The sequence below is a fragment of the Corvus moneduloides genome, chromosome 12 (assembly GCF_009650955.1).
Source record: "Corvus moneduloides isolate bCorMon1 chromosome 12, bCorMon1.pri, whole genome shotgun sequence".
In the NCBI taxonomy this organism is placed as follows: Eukaryota; Metazoa; Chordata; class Aves; order Passeriformes; family Corvidae; genus Corvus; species Corvus moneduloides.
The window spans coordinates 6,588,143-6,609,200 of record NC_045487.1 but is presented as its reverse complement, the minus strand read 5'-3'; the positions used below and the strand labels follow the sequence as shown (position 1 = coordinate 6,609,200).

The 21,058-nt window shown below is 47.9% G+C and overlaps 2 protein-coding genes across 5 annotated transcripts; one reads left to right on the top strand and one right to left on the bottom strand.

Moving 5' to 3' along the window:
• Positions 1–647: 647 nt before the first annotated feature.
• GFOD2 (glucose-fructose oxidoreductase domain containing 2) lies at positions 648–13,071 on the bottom strand. Of its 2 annotated transcripts, none has more exons than XM_032121963.1 (3): positions 12,976–13,071; positions 7,579–7,922; positions 648–2,915 (listed from the first exon to the last, which is right to left on the bottom strand). In XM_032121963.1, the coding sequence occupies exons 2-3, from the start codon at positions 7,835–7,837 to the stop codon at positions 2,017–2,019; spliced, it is 1,158 nt and encodes a 385-aa protein (XP_031977854.1). In that variant the 5' UTR covers positions 7,838–7,922; positions 12,976–13,071; the 3' UTR covers positions 648–2,016. The 2 variants fall into 2 exon arrangements, with proteins under 2 accessions (XP_031977854.1, XP_031977855.1); XM_032121964.1 differs by lacking the exon at positions 12,976–13,071 and adding an exon at positions 8,116–12,756.
• Positions 13,072–13,192: 121 nt separating this feature from the next.
• Positions 13,193–19,484, top strand: LOC116450013. Of its 3 annotated transcripts, XM_032122040.1 has the most exons (7): positions 13,193–13,291; positions 13,874–14,239; positions 16,643–16,906; positions 17,254–17,304; positions 17,696–17,800; positions 18,274–18,320; positions 18,618–19,484. In XM_032122040.1, the coding sequence occupies exons 2-7, from the start codon at positions 14,173–14,175 to the stop codon at positions 18,804–18,806; spliced, it is 723 nt and encodes a 240-aa protein (XP_031977931.1). In that variant the 5' UTR covers positions 13,193–13,291; positions 13,874–14,172; the 3' UTR covers positions 18,807–19,484. The 3 variants fall into 3 exon arrangements, with proteins under 3 accessions (XP_031977931.1, XP_031977933.1, XP_031977932.1); XM_032122042.1 differs by lacking the exon at positions 13,193–13,291 and having other exon boundaries at positions 13,298–14,239; positions 18,274–18,311; XM_032122041.1 differs by lacking the exon at positions 13,193–13,291 and having other exon boundaries at positions 13,298–15,411.
• Positions 19,485–21,058: the final 1,574 nt, after the last annotated feature.

Sequence of the window (21,058 nt, the reverse complement as noted above, 5' to 3'; positions counted from 1 at the left end):
CCATGAAAAGAGTCAGAGCTCTTCTATCTGAATGAAGGTGGTGACTTCCAGGTCAGCTCAGGACACATTATCTCATCCATTTTACATAGCACACACACTCCACATAACATTAGATACTCACACCTATGGCAGGATCGAGTACAACTTCTGGCCCTGCACAGGACAAGCCCAAGAATCCCATCCTGTGCCTCTCAGAGCATTGTCCAAATTCTCCTTGAACTCTGGCAAGCTTGGGGCCACGACCACTTCCCTGGAGAGCCTATTCCAGTGCCCAACCACCTTCTGGGTGAAGAACTGAATTTCCCTTCACTTCCTTCACACAGCTCACAGTAGAGATGAGATTGCGCAGAGCACAAAAGCAGCCACGCTCCCACCCTTTAAAACAGCACAGCAGTAGACTTGTTTCTGACAGAGTCTGGAAAGTAAATATCCAAAGGTGAATACCTAATTTACACACCAAACAAGGAAAGCAGTCCCATCAGTACTGCAGGGATTTTGCTTCTTACTTGGTGTCTTCTGGCAACTTCTATAAGGAGTAGGGAAGGGTTCACCAGATACTGAGTGCCAGCTCTGAGTCTCCTGTTCACTTTTATTAGGATGGTTTTAGCTTGACTAAATCAAACACAAGCACACAGCTGCAGAGAGAATTCCCTCATCAAACACAACTTTTTATTTCTGTAGAAAACATGATACTTTTCAGGAAGGTCCAGCTTATGAAACAGCAGCGTGCATGTTAATATACATAAATACACAGGGTTACAATTTAGTGGGAAATACATTTTAAAAAAAGCTTTCAAGTACACAAAACAAATGTAGTAAAATTAGACTATCCTTTCCACATACCTGCCTCAGAGAGAAACATTTCTCAAAAGGAATGAACTTCCACCCCATCATGTGCCAACAAATCTCTCCACTGGACACCAGCTACAGGAGAGCGTGAGGGTGGGCTGGGCCAGAGGGTTAATAGCCAGTGTTTGAGATCAGGAGCACATTTACCCATGGCAGTTCAGTCTCTGTTCTCTCAACTATCAGGATGCGTGTAGTGTGACAGTTACCCAGCCAACGGGTTAAGAGAGCTGCAAGAGGTAGGAAATACCTCCTTCCTTCCACTTTCAGGTCCCTGAAAGGTTACTGCTGTACAACTTTGTTACCCACGAAACTGTGGCAATCCCGTGACCCTGGGAGGCATTTATTTATTAACAGTCACAGAAATGAGAATGCGGCCCCACAGGCACGGCACCGGTGCTGCCAGGCAGTAAACACAACTGACAGGCACAGAGCTTATGGAAAAACAGCTGCTGGATGCAGGCAGCCTCTTCAGTAGAAGGAATAATGTCTACAGATATGGAAGAATAGCTCAATGCATCACAGACTTCCTGAAGATTTTCCTGCCAAGACACCAACAACAGAGAATTATAGTATCATTTAAATAAAACACCAGTTTGAATGAATTTGACAGACATTTACAGGAAGCCAAAAGGCTGATCCTTATGTTACTAACTTTAATCCATTCCTCCTACTTTTTGTCCTATAGGAGTTTAGAGACCTGTTAACATCACTAAACTCTTTCATAAAATTTTACAAACTGAGGATTAAAACGTAAATCAGTCTCCAAGAGAGAAGAAAAAGGCATCTGAACAACAGATACTCCCTGATCTTGCTCTACATGCTCTCATGGTTAAATCAGCAACCTGTGCAACGGGAGTTGTGTCCCATTTCCAAGCCACACAATGGCAGAGATCCCACGATTCACTTCAGCTACTGCAAGTGCAAAGGGCAATTCAAGTTTTCCTACCAGTCTCCAAGATAAAAATTAAATGTTTGCAAAAAACAGAAACATTTAAAACTCTTTAAACAATTTAAACCAGAACTGTTCCTATCAGAACATATTTTACATGTTTAAAAAAACCAAGAAACTCAGGCTATTAAATAAGAATCTACATATCTTAAAAACAGGGGTTTTTTTTACATTACAGCCAGAAGTGTTTATTGTCCTATTTTCCAAGGTAGGAAAGTTCATAAGTTATTTCTTTGAAGTGCCTCACAGAGGTTCTGGTTGGCATCTGGTTCCTCATTCATCACCTCCACAGTCTCCCACTCACCTGACCTACTTGATTTCTTGATGGCCTCTACCACACTCTGCATGTACAGACCATCTTCAAAAGAGGCTGCCATAGACACAGGTTTATGATCCCATGTCCGACGGTCTTCCTGGTCTTGGAAAGACTGCCGCAGGGCTTGCACCATGTACACCATTCCTTTCAGGTAAAGCAGAGGGATGTCTTTAAACCCCTTATCCAGAAGGCCCTTGTTGACAGGCAGAGAGTCTGTAAACAGTAGTTCTTCCTGGAGCGCAGTGTTCTTCTGCCCGTACAAGTCTGTCCCACGAGCTATGAGGCGACCGGCAGACCCCACAATCATGACCTCATGGATGAACGATCCGGGCATGTTGAAGTTGAGAGTCACAGTGCAACAGACACCGTCGCTCATGAGCATCTGGAAAACGCAGAAGTCATCGCTGGTGACGTGGCGGATCCCGCTGATGGCCGTGTTCTGCTTCACAAAAGTCTTGAGCAAACCGTGCACCTTCTCTGCCCTCCTGCTGGTGAGGTGAGTCAGGAGGTCGATGATGTAGGTGCCCATCGTGTGCAGCCCACCCCCACCCATGAGCTCGTCACAGATCCAGTTGTACTGGTGGCTGAGCAGGCTTCCCCCGTAGACTCGCACGTCGCAGATGATGACGTTGCCCACGTAGTGCTCCTCTATCAGCTGCTTCATCTTCACAAAGGCGGGCAGGAAGCGGAGAACATTGCCAACGATGCTCATCAGCTTGGGGTAATACCTGGCAGCTGTGACCATCCTGAAGGCATCCACAGAGGTAGCAGCTTTCTCACACAGCACGTTCTTCCCTATCCCTGCAGCACAAATGAAAAAAATACAGTATTTAGCACACATGAACAAAACGTGCTCAGATGCCCCAAAGGCTCTCAAGAAGTGGTGTTTTTAAGAGTTTGGCTTTTGTGCTGCAATTTCTAAGGTAAAGGTCTGGGAACTAAAATAGGAATGCCAAGCAAGACTCAACACTGTTTCCAAGATGCTCCAGTTGCAGAGCTGACAAAGTCTCACAGAGAGAGGCTCCAGATAAAGAGAGGATTTTTACATCATGAAAGAGAAATGTTCAAATGGCATCACATGGCATCAAAACAAGACACAATATGAGTGCTATAGTTACAAAATTATTTAAATACCTGTATAGCCAGAGGAGGAAGAAAAAAAGTCATGTACCCTGCAGGGAAGTGGTGAGGGGAGATTTGATTTTCACTTTGTATTTCACCATCACTATAAATTTATTATTTTTAATTAATTACTAGAAATGGGACATACAAGTTACTTACATATAAAAGACATACAGATTCTGAGCACTGAACACAACAATTAGAACTAATGTTTTGGCAAGTGGACTGTTTTAAAACAACCATTTCTAATCAGAAAGCAAATAATTTTGATCTGCACATACAGCCTGCTTGTACAATCAGACAAAAAGTGACTGAGTTACTTTGTGACAGGAGCTGCACCCCCAAGCCGACCCACTGCACTTTTATTGCTACTGATGCACTTTACATCCTGCTCAGCCCAAATGAATCGGGGCAGTCAATAATCCTTTTTTTCCCCCCTAACTTTAAAGCAGAAATAAAGTAATACAAAAGAGCACAACAATACAAGTTTTAACCAATTCTTACATTTGGAGCTTTTCTAGTATTCCCCTTCTCATGGCAAGGCTTTAGTTTTCCTGTTTTTTTCCTATTTCACATCTGTTCTGATCAAATACTTACCTAAACATTTTTCAGTGTAATAACCATGTTATTCCTAACATGGTTGTTACAGACACTAACTGGTGATATCAGACCTGAAGGTCCGTCATGGCACACCACAGTCTCTGCCCAAGAATTGCAGGAATCACTGCACACGGTGGTAGGCACCTGTCTGAAAGCTCCTCCTTAGCCAGAGCAGACTGTGCTCCCTGCTCAGAACAGCTTTTAATCGACTCCTGGTGAGAAGGTACCAGCACAGGCCCCTGAGTCTGTCCCCGGCACACGAGGGAAGGCAGATTCCCCACTGCGGCTCCCGCTCTCCGTGCTCCCCCTCCCGGCTGCACCCAGCCAGCCCTTCAGGAACCTTCAGGGGCCAGCGCGCTCCCGTGACACATCGCCGTGCCCAGCTCAGCCACAGGGCGCCTACAGCAGACCCAGGACCTCTACTAATAGACACAAGCGAAATCCGGTCAGAAAATGACAAGACTACAAGTGAGAAATCCCCTAAATCGATACGAGTCTACAGCAGCTTTAATGAACAAAGGGTAAGGTCAAACTCCCAGTAGACACCCTGGCTGTCCATTGGTAACCCCCCATTTCAGGGACCATTTCTAACTCCCCTGTCCCCAGTCCTGCTGCCAAGCTGAGGCACAGCACTCGGTTCAGTACTTTGCAGGGCTAGCTGAAGCACCTGGACAAGCATCTGGAGCTGCCTCAGCCCCAGTTTATCTGCCTTGTTTAAATGGCACTTGTCTCCAAGCCAGGTTACAGTAAAACACCACCAGAAAAAGCAAAAGGATGCTCACAGCATCCCGAGCAGATCCGCAGCCTCAAAGCTTGCAGAAAACCGAAGTGACTCTGGCTCCATGTACACCCAGGGTACAGCTCTGCAGCCAGTGCTCTGCTGGTGCTGCTCCCCCACCCACACAGCCCTGGGTCCCTGCAGGGGGGACTGAGAGCAGAGAGGGCCAAGCCTGGGGACAGCCGTGTCACGCCAGGCGGCTCCTCACACCGGGCTGTCCTTGCTCTGCTGCCCAGCCTCGCCCTTGCTCAGTGCTGTGCCTGTTGTGGCAGCCCAGGCTGGGCCTCTTGAGGAGCTAAAACTGGTTGATGCCTTTTTTTGGGGTGGCAGCCAGTGCAGCACACTGACAGCTCAGCAGCCCACCGTGCACTGCTGGAGTGCCAGCATGGAGACCTGGGAACACCATAACAGTTCTGGGATAATCCTGCTGTTGCCATCAGTGGAACATCCCTCCAGCTGTTCCCAAGCTCACAGAGATGGCCATGAAGCAAGGACAAGGGCCAAGTCAGAGATGGCTACAAGGTCCCTTACAAAAGTAATGGCCATGCCTTTTGTTTTCCAAGGTAGTGCAACTTACATCCCTGGGATTGCTACTATTGTTTTGGTAATGAATAACCTGAACTTTGTACCATATTGTTTTCCTAAACCACAGCTGCAAAATTTTCAGCTGAGGCCCTCACCAGCCAGGAGACATGAACACATGGATGGGTGCATTTAACTGTGGGACATCAACCACAACACAGACATTGGGTGAAATTTATTTAGTTCCTCTGAGATCAAAAGAAGCACAAATTTAAGGAGAGCTTCATGCTTCGCCTGTTGTGGAGATAAACCATAAGATTACACTCATTTTAATGTGAACTATCCCCTGGGCTTTGATCTGTTCTGTCTGGTTCATGAACTCAAACCATTTGTCACTGCTTTGTCCCCAGGCTTGTTCGTGGATGTCTGTCAGTAAGAAACTTAGGCAAAGAAACTGCACCACCTAGAAAAACTGGGTCTCTTTCTCCTCTTTGCCAGGAACAAAAATGAAAGCACAATTTAAAAAAAAGTAGAAAAATGTAGAAAAATAAGTAATAGAAGTGTCAGCACTTTAAAACAAACAAACCAAACCCAACAAAACACAACACACAAGACTATTATTACTGCACCACATCTGACATTTCCTAAAGCCCAGTCTCTTGGTGAGTAAACATCGATCTGTTATAAACAATTCGCAGCCAATAATTCTCTGATTATAACCATCACTGTATCAACCCCAACTTCCAAAGAAGTTGGCTCTACCCTGGTTCTGTGTTCCTTCTGAACATTCAGGCACAGGAAACCACCCAACAATGGCTTTAAATAAGTCACAACATACTGAGCAGCAGACTTACAAATACCACTGCAATGAACCTGGAAATCTGAAAGGCAAGGTCAGCATCACACTGAGATGTCTGCGTCAGTTTGCAGATCAAAACATCTCAGGACAGAGGAAGTGATTGTTACCTTTTCCTGCTACATCCATCCATTTCCCTGGCTTTTTCAGCCTTCCACTTCCTAAATTTGCATTCAAGCATACATACAACCTCTGTACTTCTGCACCAGCTTTACTCCTTTTCCTCCTCTGGACAATGCCATCTTACGGGTTTCCAGCCTTCCATGAAGGAATCCCAAACCCTTTTAGTTAATAATTCACCAAAGAAGATTCAATCCTCTCTTTTTTAGCCCACTTGATCATCAAGAGCTGCAAGACCTAGTGAAATGCATATTACCTAACAAGTGCTCTAAAGAGCTTTTAGCATATTTGAAGAGATAAATTCTAACTTACAGTTCAAATATTTAAAAATCAGAATACCTTAAAATTCAAAGGACAGTACTCTAATGAGGTAAACAAACAAATCTAACAACCTAAAAAGAAAAGGAAAAAAAAAGCCTCAAATCTGTCTCTGCATATCTAAGTGGCATTGCAAATGTTTGTGCAGGGACTTGTTTACTTCCAAAAGAAATTACCGTAGAGCAAAGAGGCACAACAAACCACCCTGGCTCACATGGTCTGAGATTACCTGTCCTAAAATTAACTTGTGTATCTCCTGTAAACACAGTAAAAATATCACCCTTGTTATTTACAGAATTACACGCAAACCGACACCCACGCTGCACTACAGGAGAGGACATTAACACTACACTGGGGAATGAAGAAATGTCAGGATACCCGGGCAGTTGGCTCCCATCTCCCTGCCCAACCAGTCAGACACCAAGGGGTGTCATCCCTTCTTTCTCATCTAGCTGGATTCCTCCTGCTGTCCCCAACGTCTGCCCTCCTGTGTCATGTAGTAGGATTCCTCCACCTGGGATCACAGCAGCCTGCTATGGCCATGGATGTCCCAGGAGTGGTCCAGGTAGTGGTCAGGGTCACAGCTAAAACAGCATCTCTTAGATCCGAATTCACAAGATTCTACTTAGTGCATAAAAATATTTTTTCAAAGGCTTTCAAGTTCCAAGTTTGATTTTACTTGTGGGGAAAACAAATCAGAGCTGAACAACCCTCCCCTTCCAGGCAAATCTGTTTTCTAGTACAGAAAATTTGAAATTAATTAAACAATTCAAGTTGTTTTGTTTGGGGTTGGGTTGTTGTTTTTTTTGGTTGCTTTGGGTATTTTTAATTTCCATTTTACCCTCTCATTATTATCTCTGATACAGCTGATTTTTATTATAAACTCCCTACCATAAGTTCAGTCTGAACAGAATGAGATATTTTAGCCCAATTGGTTCAAGCAGAGCTATAAGCAATTATAAACAGTATTTTTACAAAAAAAACCCCAGGTAACTTTTCTCACAAATGCCACTACCAATGCCACATGAAACTTCTAGCACTGCATTTGCCCTTTGGTGCAATCAGAATTGTGCTGGGATAACAGCTCCAAATTTCAGTCTGCCAACAAGCTACGGATTTTTGGTCCAACTGCAAGGATAAAAAGGTACCTAGAGCCTTCACAGCGATTTGCCGAGTTAGTGGTGGAGGGATGTTGATGCAAACCAAATCTACGTCCTGATGCAGCAAGACATCGTCAGTCCGACTCGTGTAGAAGGAGATGTTCATTTCCTCTGCCAGCTGTTTGGCTTCCTCTTCAGTCTTCCCCCAAAGAGCCTCAATGGAGAAGCCTTCTGCCCTCAGCAAGGGTACCAGGACCCGGGCAGCACTACCAGTTCCAAACACACCCACTCCAGGGAGCATTTTCATTCTTCATTCATTCAAGCATCAGGGTCTACACACAGGCCTTCAATAAAATGTTCAGCTCCTCAGCTTGGTGTTCCATCCACACTTCCTAAAATGTGAAAAGTTGTAAGTCATTATCAACAAAAGGCACATTATGGTATCAAACACATCTATCCTGAATGCCACCTTCAGTCCTTCTCATGGCTTTCAACATTCTCAAACATCCTAATGACAAAAACCAAAACCCCCAAAAGCTGCTGCCATCTGTAGAGATACCATATTAAGGGACAAGTCTAACAAACCTGTTGCAGAAGAATGGTAAGAAAGCAGCTTGACAAAGTCATCTCCTCAGCTTCAAAGCTCAGCACATGGGGACAGAAACACACACAAGAATGCAGGACAAACCAGACAGAGAGAGGCACAAACTGGGAGTGACAGGAAGCACCAAGAGGACAGGACACAGAGTCTGTCACACCGGCAGTAAAAGCAGTGCTGCTCTATTTGTGATGATGTAAGTCCCCAAATGAGATAAAGGTTTGTGAGATGAGGTAATATCTTTTATTAGACCAATTGAAATAGCTGGAAATAATAGACATGCTTTGGGGCACATAAATCTTTCTTCCAAATTAAATACACAAACTGAAAACAACTACTTGGACCTTAATAATTTTATGGCAAATAGATAAGTCAGTCCAGAGAACATTTAGAAAATATGTCCTGGGGGGAAAGCCTGGATTCAGTGAGCTTTTTTTTGCCTGGGGAGGAGAAGGCTACAAGGAGACAAAATGCCAGTGTTTAAATACGCAGAAAGCTGCTTTCCGAAAGGAAAAGGGCGCTCCTCTGTGTCCACTGTGGGTAGTAGAAAGCTTTACTTAGCTCAGGACAGTCAAAAATATCTCCTTCTGCCTATGCCACTTAACCTCCAGGAATGCAGGGTTTGCACAGAATTATTATAATCCCTACACACAAACATTTGGTCAAGGCACACTCCTTTTGTTCTTTCAAGTATTTCCTGGTAAATCAATTCCTTCAATCCCTACCTGCCAGGCTGCCTTAGCACAGCTGCTGTTCACAGCTGGCCAAACTGCCATTAGCATTTGCTTTAGCACCAACTTCAAGGAGAGACATCAGAAGTCTCCTCAACCTCTGACACCACAGAAACCTGTGATCCAGCTTTTGTTCTGTGCCTTTCTGAGTTGTCATCTACTACGCCCACTTGACCTTGTGTGAATTATTTTTTTAGAGAGAAAAACATGATGAGTTCAGTTTTTGTTAGAAGCTTACAATGAAAGAGCAAAGGTCATATTTTAAAAGAGAACTGGTACCTGCACCAGATCAACACCTTTGGAAAAGACATCTATGACCAGCAAGAATCATGGCCTGTTTCAGAAAGAGCGTGTTACTCATCTCCCCATCCCAAGATACTCACATTAAGTTACAACACATGAAAGCAAATCCTGACACAGCTCTGGGCAGTACCAGCACAGAAGTGAAACGACTGCCAGTGCAAGTGCTTTGTTTGTAATCAGCATCTCATTAGTCTGGGGGTGCCTACACTGCCCAGCACCTGTTATAAAACTGAACCCTGACTGAATTCCCAGGTATTTTTGTAGTACAGACACTAAACTAGAAAACAGAAATGCTTGAGAATATTTATCTTCCAAAATGCACAAATGCTTACAGATGCTATTAAACAGCTTATGAATTATTTACTTAAATAATTCAGTATGTTTTTCCTTATTCTGTGTGATGCAGCATTTGCAGTGATACTGTCACTGTCGTTCTTTATAAGGATGAACAAAGTTCATTGGCATAAACTCCTTTTCATCCAACATTTAGCAGTGACAAAGATCAAAAAGATCTTGAAAATATTTACTAGTCTACATAAAGGGGTGGGATCCTGGGATACTGGCAAGGAGGATGGCTTGTACCCAGGCTTGCTTTATATAAATCACACAAACAAAAATAAAATCTTGCAACTGGATGGACAGCAAGCATAACTCTTGAAGTCCCCACAAATCTGTTTGGCAGTTTATGATCTGGAAGAATTAAAAATTCTTACAGCAGAAAGAGCATCATCTTCATTTGAAGGGACACAAAGTGAGGTGGAACAGAGACCAGGTGAGTGTGTGCCTGCTTGCACCAGATCACACAGACGTGCTCAACAATGTCCAAATTACACAACACCACAACAGTTTAGAAAAGCCTGAATTCATTGAAAATGCTCTAAGAATGCACACCACAGCATGTGCAACAGGAGACTCAGACAAGCTGATTTCGCTAACAATTGCTCATTTTAAGTGTTACTCTCTCCTGTTTTCCATCCAACTGTATCTTTAAAAAAATCTCAGTCAGGTGGAATTAATTTTAAACTCACTTATCCTAAAACATAGCATACTTCTACTTTGGTATCACTAAGACCTATGGCACAAACCTACAAAATCTAGTGATTAACTACCACGCACCAGCTCCTGATGCTACAAGAACTTCAGGTCACCAGCTCACCACTAGTACCACCACAAATCAAGAAGTGGCCAACCCAGCTTCAGCAATGACTTCCAGCAAGGCAGCCCCAGTTCTCTGGGTATGGAGACACGGCTCAGAGGGCCCCACAGGGCTGGAGACCCCCAAATATTGCAGCCACCAAGCTCTGCAGAGTAGCCCTGAGCAGAAGACATGCTTCTCTGCCCTCCCCTGAGAGCCACCTGCAGCCTCCTCTTCCCCCACCAGACTTTCACCAACTGGGAAGTCCTGGTTTGGAAGGGCAGGTGCAGCAGGATGGATGTGGATGTTGAAGGGCAGCAAAAAGACAGTCATTACACAGGGCAAGTCACAGAGCACACGGGGCACAAGCAGAACTGGAGCAGATGCTGAAAAACCCATAATGGGAGCTTCAAAAAAGGGGTACACATGGGTACTCCACCCTTCACACGCACACTGCAGACACACTCCAGTGCTGGCAGATGAGGGATTCCAGCCCAGGCCACCCTGAGGAAACAGCCTAAACCCTCTGTGTCTGAACAAGGCACCGCTGAGGAGAGGCAGCTGTAATTAACAGTTTAGGAAGAACGAACAGACATCCCAAAAGAACAGCACTGTGCCACCACGTAAGTCCCCAGAGCACCATCGTCTGGAGCGCTATGTGCATATCTGGTACTTCTCCTCTAAGTGGGGAGGGAACAGAACTGCAAGTGTTGCAGAGGTGATCAAAAGCATCAAAATCTTCTGAAAAGGAAGACCTAAGCAAGGAAAGATTCCTCGATTTGGAAGAGACATCACAGGTAATAAAGTCAAGTGTGGCTTAGGATGGAGAAAACTGAAATTTTCACAGTCCTTCACCACACAAGAGCACATCAAATGGAGCTCAGAGAAGGCAGGATCAAAACAATCTGAAGGAGGTGGTTCCTTGCAGCAGACTTTTTAAAGTTGTGAAGTGCCCTTGCCATGAGACAATGCAGACATTTGTCATTTACAGGAGAGAAGAGAGACTCTTGTCTATCCACTGAGGCTCACTGAATGCACAGAAGTCACATCTAGCACTGAACTGAAACCTACACACAATTGGATTCAGCAGAGCATGGAAACAGCTCTGAGAAAGAAACTGCTACCAGCACCAGCTTAGAATTAGGTTCAATTTCTACATATTTACTTTAGAACCCACCAAGCCTCAAACCTTCCAACAAGCCTCAGCAAATTAGTTACAAAAATCATGAAAAGCCTTTTAAAAGCCAATTAAAGTCCTAGTGCATCAACCTCTCCAGTGGTCAAACACTGGAATGAACACTGTAATGAGAACCCTCCCCTGGAACACCCAAAAGGCAGAGCTTTTATGGGCAACTGAAACTAGACTGCCACAGATACCTTGCATGTCAGGAGATAAAAATCAATCTAACAGAGATGAAATAATCAATTTTGCAACATCATTCTGACTAAAATTTCCCAGCAGAACCACTTAAGAGCTCTACCATTCCTTTTTTGGTGGCCACAAAACACCTCAATTCTTGCTGAATTTCACAGCGAGTTTGAAGTCCCATCCCAGTCACTGAAAGGAGCTTTTTGACTCTTGATACACATAGCAACAAGAAGTTTTGTGACCCAATGCAATGAAAAACCTGACGGTTCCTAAAGGATCCCGTTCACTTCCATGTTGAAGCAGTCTGGGAGCTCCAAAGGCAGAAGTCTCAAAAATTAAATAGTACAGTCAAAGATCACAGGGCCCAGAAACTGCTGTAGACCATTACAGATGGTCAGATAGTGAAAGAGTAACAGCCTATGTCCAGAAAGGTACTGGCCAGGGTAGCACTGGCTCTGCATAAAGAGAAAGCTTTTCACATTCTCCAACTTATTCTAAAAAGTTCCATCTGGGTTCCAAGATGAGGTACATGGTGGAGGAGCACACCAGCAAGCACTTCTGCCCTCTGGCATGAATATACCTGAGGCTCTGTATGAAATGGTTCACATGTTGATGTCAAAACTGACGTGCTTTCTTTACTAAACATGCTTTTGATTCAGTGCCAGCGGGTTGTGTGATAACCCACGAGTCCACAGCTTCAAGGAACTCCCACCACACCTCGAGACAAGCCCAGCACAGCATTCTGTCCTTCCTGGTCTGCATGTACAGCAGCAAAGGCCCCGTTCCAGGCACACTTCCCACAGGTGCCACCCGAGGTCGAAGGTGGCAATGAGGACCGTGCCGGAGACAGGAGCAGTTGGAAAATCCTGGAAACCAAACCGGCTTTCATGCAAAGCTCATGGCATGGCCATGGCTGCCCCAGGGATGCCTCCGGCATGGCCCACGATGCTCTGTGCTGCCCGGAGGTGCGGGGCTCGGGCAGCTGCTCGTCGTGTGCGGGTTCTTCACAGGGCTGGACGGGACAGAGCTCATCTGACCTCGCCTCACCTCTGGAACAGGGCAGGGGTCACCTCGCCTCACCTCACCTGACCTACCCCCTTCAGGGGTCTGGATGGGACAAGGCCCCACCTCACCTCACCTCACCTCACCCCACCCCACCCCACCGGCCCACACGGAGCTGGTACCCCCGGCCCCTTCTCAGCCGCTCCCGGCCCCGCGCCCTCTGGCAGGGCCGCGCCGCCATCGCCGCCCAGCGGCTCCGGAACAGCGGAGGAGCCCAGGGGACTCGGGAGGTCCGAGCCACCCTCACCTGTGCCCGGCCGGGCCGCCGGGCTTGTCCCGCCTGGTGCATCCTCGGGCCGGGCGCGCTCCCGAGGCGGCCGCGCGCTCCCGGGGCGGCGCCCCTGCCCGGCCCGCGCATGCGCGGCAGCCCAGCGCCGCACCGCCCCTCCGCCGGGCAGCGGCCGCAGCCATGGCGGCGCCCAGGGGGCTTCACGCGCCGCGTGAGGGACGCCCAATCCTACGGCAGGAGATGGGCGGGGAGGCGGGACTTGGTGTAACGGACAGAGACAGCAGCCAATGAGAGATCAGCTCGGGGCCGCGTCATCCCCGCGGTCAGCGCTACGGTGAGGGGCTCCGGGCTCTCGGGCTGTGCCCGTATCGGGGTCTCGGGGCGGCCGCCTCCTGACGATGCTCTGCCCCAGGGAGCCCGGGACACCTCCAGTCTCTGCAGACACATCCTGCTCGGTGTCACCGTACCCTTCCATGCCTAGCTCCGTGAGGGCTCCGGGACCTCAGATCAATGTGCTTGCGAGCCCCGTCAGCCCCACAGGGCTGTGAGGTTCAGGCGGAGGGCAGGATGGCTTTTGGCGACCCTGCAGAGGGCAGAGCACCCAAGGAGGAGCCTCTGTAAAGCCACCACGGGCCGACTGAGGACAGCTCTTCTCACACTGCTCCTCATCCTCCCCAGCATCACACGGGAGGCTCCTGGCCGGCTCCCAGCAGTTGGGAGAGGAAGACCGTGGTGGCACGTTCTGTATTTTCCTCGTTCACTTCAAGGGAGTGGGGAGCTCCTGAGGAGCTCTGCAGCCATGGACAGCTGTTGCTGTGGACACTGTATAGTGCCTGGTATAGCTGCTCCTGATGGGGCACCCTGTATGCTATTAACAGCAGCATTGTCATTTCCTGCTCTCCTTTCTCCTTGGCAGAGAACACCATGGAATATTGCTGTGGAGCTGGAAGAGACTCTGATAGGAGAGGAGCTCTGTGGAGTCAGCAGAAGGCAAGACATTAACCTTTAGTTCCCCCAGCACCACAGCTGGGAAGACTGGGAAGGCACTTCCTGCTGGAGAAGGTCTTGGCTTCATCAGTGCCAGGAAACGTGAGAACCAGAATAGAGATCAAAGGGAAGGAAGCGAACAAGTACACATCATTATGCAATTGTGAGATGAGTGGAGATGACTTGAATGCAGAGAGGAAGTGAACATCAGAAAGAGCATGGGAAGAGATGAAGAGGTCCAGAGGGGAGAGCAAGAGGAACACAGAACCTCTCACTTGTCATTCCTGTGGATCTGGTACCCTCTTATCGGCAAATATTATGCTGGTGTTGCTGTTTCCTCATGTGGGTTGGTTTGCAGATGAGACCTCAGCTTCAGCCAGGAGGTTGCACTGGCTGGTGGAGAAGAGCTCCAGTGAACACCCTTTCTTCTAGAGACACGTGTGGCTGGGCTGTGTGTGCCCACCACGGTGTGGAGGGTGGTTACTGTGGATGCTGATAGAAGCTAAAGGGGAGGAAATGGCAGATGGGAGGAGGTTTTGCTCTGAACTCAAAGAGGAAAAGCAGTGGCAGGCAGTGGGGAGCAGCAGAGATTGCACCCGCAGAAGCTGGGGAGACAGAGCAACCTGCACCTGCTGACTGCTGCCCATGTCCCTTTTGTGGCAGGGGTGACACAAGCTGTGTCTGGCCTGGTGGATGTTCCTGTCCTAGTGTCCCTCATGCCTGAGGTGGCAGGGGAATACAGGGGCTGGGCTGGAGCTGGGATCTGGGTACTCGTGGCCAGAGCAGGGGGCAGGGCTCTGCAGGGCCGTGTACATCCCACAACCAGAACACTCAGATCAAGCCCATCCCCATGTCAAACCGCAGGTCCCTGGGGGCTGGCAGGGTGTGTGGGTTCCCACCTGAGCTCAGCGAGCACACCCGATCACCAGGTGGGTGTGGACATCACCCCACCCCCGCTGTGACAGCAGCACTGCTTCCTCCAAGGGGTCCATTCCCCGGTGTAAAACAAAACAGACTGGGGTGGTGTGGGGAGGTGGTGCTGTAGGAAACTGGGGAAGCGGCAGGGAGCTGCTGGACTGGACCCTAGAGTAGTGGGAAATGGCCATCAGCAGCTCCCGCATGCATTACTTGGGTCTCGGGGCCAAGAACGTGTGGTCAGGATGAAACCGGAGGAGGAAACAGAGAAGAGAGGAGATAAGAATTGGGCTGAGGCAAGAGAAGGGGAAGAGAGGGGAAGCCTGTGAGCACAGAGGGAACTGCCTGGCCCAGTGGCGAAGGGGCGAGGTCCCAGCAAGGCTTCAGCTCCCCTCGGCTGAGCAGTGACCCCCACGCTGCAGGCAGGGACGGAGGCTCCCGACCGATCCCACCAGGCACCCAGCGTGGTCACCAGTAGGCTGTTGGGAAGCATGGAGCTCTGGCTAACCAACACCTTTCTGCCCCTGCTGCTCCTTACCTGGCTGCCAGTTGGTGAGTCCCCCAGTGCCCTTGCCTCTGCTCTGAGCTCTTCCCTCTTTGCTTATGCCTGCAGAAGGTGTGGGAAGTGCCTGCTGCTGCCTTTTCCTCTCCTCTTGCATCGTTTAGCCCGTCTTCTGTGCCAGCACCTTGCCATGTGCCTTGCAGAGGGGTCCCCCTGGCAACTGTGCACACACAGGCTGTGAGCTTGGGGGGCTTCAAACCAGCTTCGCCTTCAGCAGCAGGGAGAGAAAACAGTCAGGGGGGAAGGAAACAGGAACGCTTATAAGCCTGATTATTGCAGAAGGGGTCAGCTTCACATGGCAGATGTGGATATTCCTTAACCCAAAACCAACTGTTTATAGGGGTTTTTTTTCCAGCAGGACTTGCTCACCAGATTTCAGCCACAGTTGATGTGTTGGTAGGGTTAGATCTCATCTTACAGTGTCTGCCCCAGGCAGGCTCGAGCAGCCCTGCCAGGGAGGTGAAGTGTTTTAATGTCACCTGAAACAATGGAAAACAGCAGAATGATATGGAGAAGAAAAATCATCTGGCCCAACTCATCTTTGCCAGCATGAACAAAGCACATGCAGGAACGTACATACGCAGGATGGAGAGCACAACACATCCAAGAACAGATGTTCTGAACTGAGCAAGGGTGGTAAGGGACAGAAGTCCTCTAACACCCCTTAGAGTGGAAAGAAAGGACTGAAGAGAGGTGAGAGAGGGAGGACTCAGCTGAGAACATGTGAAGATGAATTCAGCTCAGAGATTCAGCAGTGATTCTGAAGTACTCCAGAGTGAGCATTAGGGGGTGGGATGAAGCCAGAGAGGCTGCAGGGATCTGTCTACTATATTTTCTTTGCTTCTCTAGGCCTGACCATTCTCCACTGCCAATCCCTCAGTCCCACCTCATGCTCCATGAAATGGTGGAGCCTGAGGCACTTCCTGCTTGGGTGCCTGTGTCACAGGAGGAGGAGGTGCCTGCCCCCTGATCCTCACGTTTTCAGTCCTTCCTGAGACACAGAAAAGTTTGTGCACTGCACAGTGTCCAGTGGCACTAGTCAACGTGCAACATTCCAGTGTTGAGTGCTGAGGAATGCTTAGCAGTCAGATTTGGAAGAGATCATCAGCTGGTGCAGGAAAGGACAGTCATTTCACCTTGTCTTTCATGAGTGACACTTGGGACATGACCCTGAAAGATCATAAATATTTCTGCTATCACTTCTGGTTTTGTTTCTTCCAGGAACAGCCAGTGAGCTGGGAGAGCCAGGCACCACTGTGCAGTGCGAGATTTGTTTGGAGAATCTCACAATGCAGGTGAATAGGTACAAACTTAAATGTCTGGAAGTGAAGAATCAAACCAACATTGTGGTTCCAGGAGAAAACTGTATGAATTTCACCAGCTCAAACATGAGTACAGCCCACACAGGGATCTGTATGTGTAGGGTCTTCATCACAAGACCAAACTCGACAGACGCTGGAAACAGCACACAAGCAGCAGTTCTCAGTAAGTGGCCGTGGGTCCGTGTTCATGGGGGAGATGAGTGGGCAGAGAAGGATGCTATATCCAGTGCTTTTCTGGTTCCTCCATGTGTTGTTTCCCCTGAAACCATCCCAAGAACTGGAGGAGCCAACCCAGCAAGGCACCTTTTGGCAGATCCCACCATGGAGCTTCTGGGCCATTGGTTCCTTGAAATAGGACCTGCTGTATACTCCAGCTGCCATGGCTGGAGCTATGGTGGCAGGAGCAGGACAGCCCAGACTGTGGGTTCAAGGCTCCTGCTCCAAAGCAGAGCAGGGTGCAGGGTGTTCTCTGCGCCTGGACAGTCTCTCTCTCATGTTTCTGCCTTTCAGGCTGTGGCTCTGCAGAATCTCAGACCAATGTCACAGAGAAGATCTGGACAGGTACATCCCCACAGTCCCCTGACTGCTAGAGTGGGGGCCAGGAGGAGTCTTCAGGGAAAAAGAGGGAGGAGCAGTAAGGGGAAAAACATCCAGATGTTTTCCCATGAGTGGGTGGGACCAACTGCCAGACTGGGCTAGGTACCAGTGGATCAGAGGCTCTGATGCTGGGAAGGGGCTCTGATGTTCCAACTACCCCCTGGCTGAGTTGGGATGAGTTTGGAGACCGTTCCCCACAGGATTTTGTCAGCACCCTGATGCTGTGGGTGGTTCAGGGTCTGGAAGCCCAAGTCTTGGAAGAATCTAACCCTGCCATGAAGAAGGCAATGGCAGCATGTATCCCTGCATGGGGGGATGGTGGCTCACAAGTGCCTCTGTGATGTTTTGTGTGCAGGACTTAACCTCCTCCTGTGCATCCTCTTTGGCTTTGCAGTCGGGACGCTCCTTTACATGCCAGTAATTGGCTTCCTGCTGTGGCAGTGCAGAAGGAACAGAACAGGTTGGCATTTCTTCCTCAACTGTTGGTCTGGACAGAGCCAGGCTTGGGAGATGTCCATCTTTGACATCCTACTGCTCCTGCTCACTCTGTGTTCCCTTCATAAGTCTGTCCTCCTGAACAAGCTGTCCCAGCATGGTGAGAAGGTTCACCCCTCTCCCTTCCTTCTGGCCAGTTGCTGGTGGGAGTCTGGTTATGACACAACCTGTTGTGTGATTGAAACAGGTCTTGCATATCCAGAAGTGTTCATCTCAGGGCTCTCATCCAGCCCCTTCAAGGGCTTTTAAGTCCTTTCCAATCCCTCCAGCCCTTTGGCTATCTTCAGAACCACAGAGCCACAGTGCCGCATCCTCTCCTGCAACAAAAGCAGGACCAATGCAGATGTTGGCTTTATTCTTTCATTATTTTCTTAATTTAAAATAATGATCATTGTCATTGTTTTGACTACTGTGTTTAAACTAGGTTTCCTTTTTCAGGAGAGCTCATGAGTGGGGAAGTGGTGAAGGGGAATCAGGTCAGTATGGTAAGCCAGGGACAGCTTTGCACCTATTGCTTCCTCTTCCCCGTCAAAAAAAGCATTGGCTGTTGAATACCCACTTAAAGGATTTCACAGTAAAATCAGCTTTGCTTTCTGAAAACATGGTTCTAAACACTTATTAATTCCTATTAAATAAGGGCTTATGAGTGTTTGAGTAGGTGGCATTTCTGAGCAAGCTGGGTAATGCTTGGGCAGCACAAAGAGTTGTGCCAGTGGAAAAATATTAGCAGGGAAGACACAGAAAGAAAAGCCAAGGCTCTACTCATTGCTCTCTCCCTGCAGGTGGCTCCAGTGACAGGGACCGCAGACCTGACCTATGCCAACCTGAATTTTAGAAACAAGGGGACAGGATCTGCTTCCTCCAACGTCATTTACACTGAGATCAAGCCATCACAACAGAAGCAGAGTGGTGGGGATGGCAGTGCTGCCAGCACAGAGGTGGATGTCTCCCCCAAGGAAGAGGGTGAATGAGGGAGGGTGAGCAGCTTGTTGTCCACCTGTTGGGGTCATCCTCCTCAAAAACTAGGTGTTAGCTCATACAGCAGTGCAATCTCGGTGACCAAAGCCACCTATTACCCCAAGTGGCTGCACAACCCTGCTTTATGTTCCCCTGGAAGAAGCCATGTCTCACGGTGAGGACAGGGCTCTTGAGCCCATTTTCCCCTTGCCTTCTGCAGCTCCAAGCACTGCCAAGCCTCAGCAACTCTTTTCAGTGTCTCCTGTCACTGACAGAGGCTCCTCTAGCTACTTGCTCCGTGTTTCAGGAATGACACTGTGCACTGTGTGGCCAACATGGTGTTCAGGAAGAGCTTGGTCCTGGATGTGCTGGGTGGCATGGCCATGAGAAATCCTGGAGGAATTTTCTGGATTTTCTCTGGTGCAGGCACCTGCTGTGATGTGTGTTGACCTTGCTCTGTTTCACTCACTTGAAACACAAGGGGCAAGGATGGAAAAGCATTTCTTGCTTCACAGAGGTGCTGCTGCAGTGATGCACATGGATCTACTTTGTACTGGGAGTGGTTAGGTGTTTTTGCTGGTTTGGTGGTGAATACCCTTCTCGTGGGTAGAGCACTCTCTTTTGTGCCCTCTTTTATTGATACTGTTGTGTTTATTGTGAGTTTTGCAGTAAAAATGTGATTCCCACTTGTAGTCTCTGCTGGTATTTCCTCTGCTGTTGGAAGAGGATAGGGGAAGAGGGGCAGCTTGAGTGGAGTTAATTTTCCTGCTGGGTTTGAAACCACCACATAGCTCTGATGATTTAGTGTTACAGCCACAACAGATGCTCAGGTTCAGAGATGACCCCAAAAAGGTAGTCCAGATCTTCTGGATTATTCTCAGAGCATATGATCCAACTTGGGCAGATGTCCAACCATTATTTGAAGTGGTGTTTGCCCTACACAAGTGTATAAAATCCAGGAGTGTAATCAAAGAAGGGGAAGAAGCAGCTGGGGGAAAACCATGGCCAATGGCTGACACAGAATGGGATCATAGTATGGAAGCAGTGAGGAACACCTTGAGATGGTGTGGAGATGGACTTTGAGAATCCTAGGAGTGAGTAGAATGAAAACAGATCAGAATAAAGTGGGGGACTGTCAGTAAGGGTTGACAGAGCACCCACTGGATTTCTAAGTTCAATTAGCTAAACAAATGAGAATGTATGGAGGGGCTAACCTTGAAAATTGATCATTGAGTTAGAATGATTCAATGTGGGGATTGTAGACAGGAAGAATAAGGAGGACCCTCCCACTGGGTTATAAGTTTGAGTGGACCCTCCTGCTTTTCAAACCTCTTCTGGCACCACAGTGCAGCTCAGTCCAGTCTTATTCTCAGACTTGGACAATGCTTTATGCTTAATGAATTATCCATACAAAGTTTATTATAATTTGGAGTAACTACATGGGTTAGTAATGTTCCATAGTATATGTTCAGCAAGCTATCAGTGACTTAATGAGGATCTGTCATAGGTGAGGGATCTCTCCACCTTGGATAAAGAAGGGTTCTCTTCATCTCAGGTAAGGTATTTCTAATTTTGAGAGGGCTCCCAGCCCAAGAGGAGGGTCACTGGTGTGCAGTCCAGCTGCAGTTCAGGGACAGCTCTAATTGGCCTTTTCCTGATAACGATATTGATAGAGTGAAGTAGTTGCCTGCTGGTCAATAGGACAGACAAGATAGATTTTGGTTTAGTACTAGTATCCTGTAAGGTGAGAAGTGAAGTGTATCTGTCATGGGCCAGGTTCTCACACTCACCCCATCAGCTCCTCTGCCAGGCATGACATCATCAGCACCTGCATGACCAAGTTCCATTCAATGCCCCATCAATATTCCTGCCACCAGTGACATAAACACCTGCACCAGCTTGGCAGTGCTGGGGTAACTTGGACTCAAACATCTTTTTTCTGACCTAAAAGGATCCCATGATACTCTATAGCCAGGCTAGGTGGTCCTTCAGCTGGACCAGCACAACCCTTCTCATGTGTCTATAGCATGAAATTACTTATGTTGTTATTTTAAGGAGAAAAGGGTTTTAAAAACCTTCAACTAAGAGGGACAGACTGCTCATGAATTCAAGAAGAGCTGATCCAGACACCTGAGACTTGTACTAACAGTGTTGGTAGCCAGTTATTATTTGCTGAGGGAAGGGGGCAAGTTTCAGAGGAGGCAAATACAGCTGCAGAGTTCTTCAGAATCCCACTGGTCAAAATAGAAGGCCATGAGGAAAACCA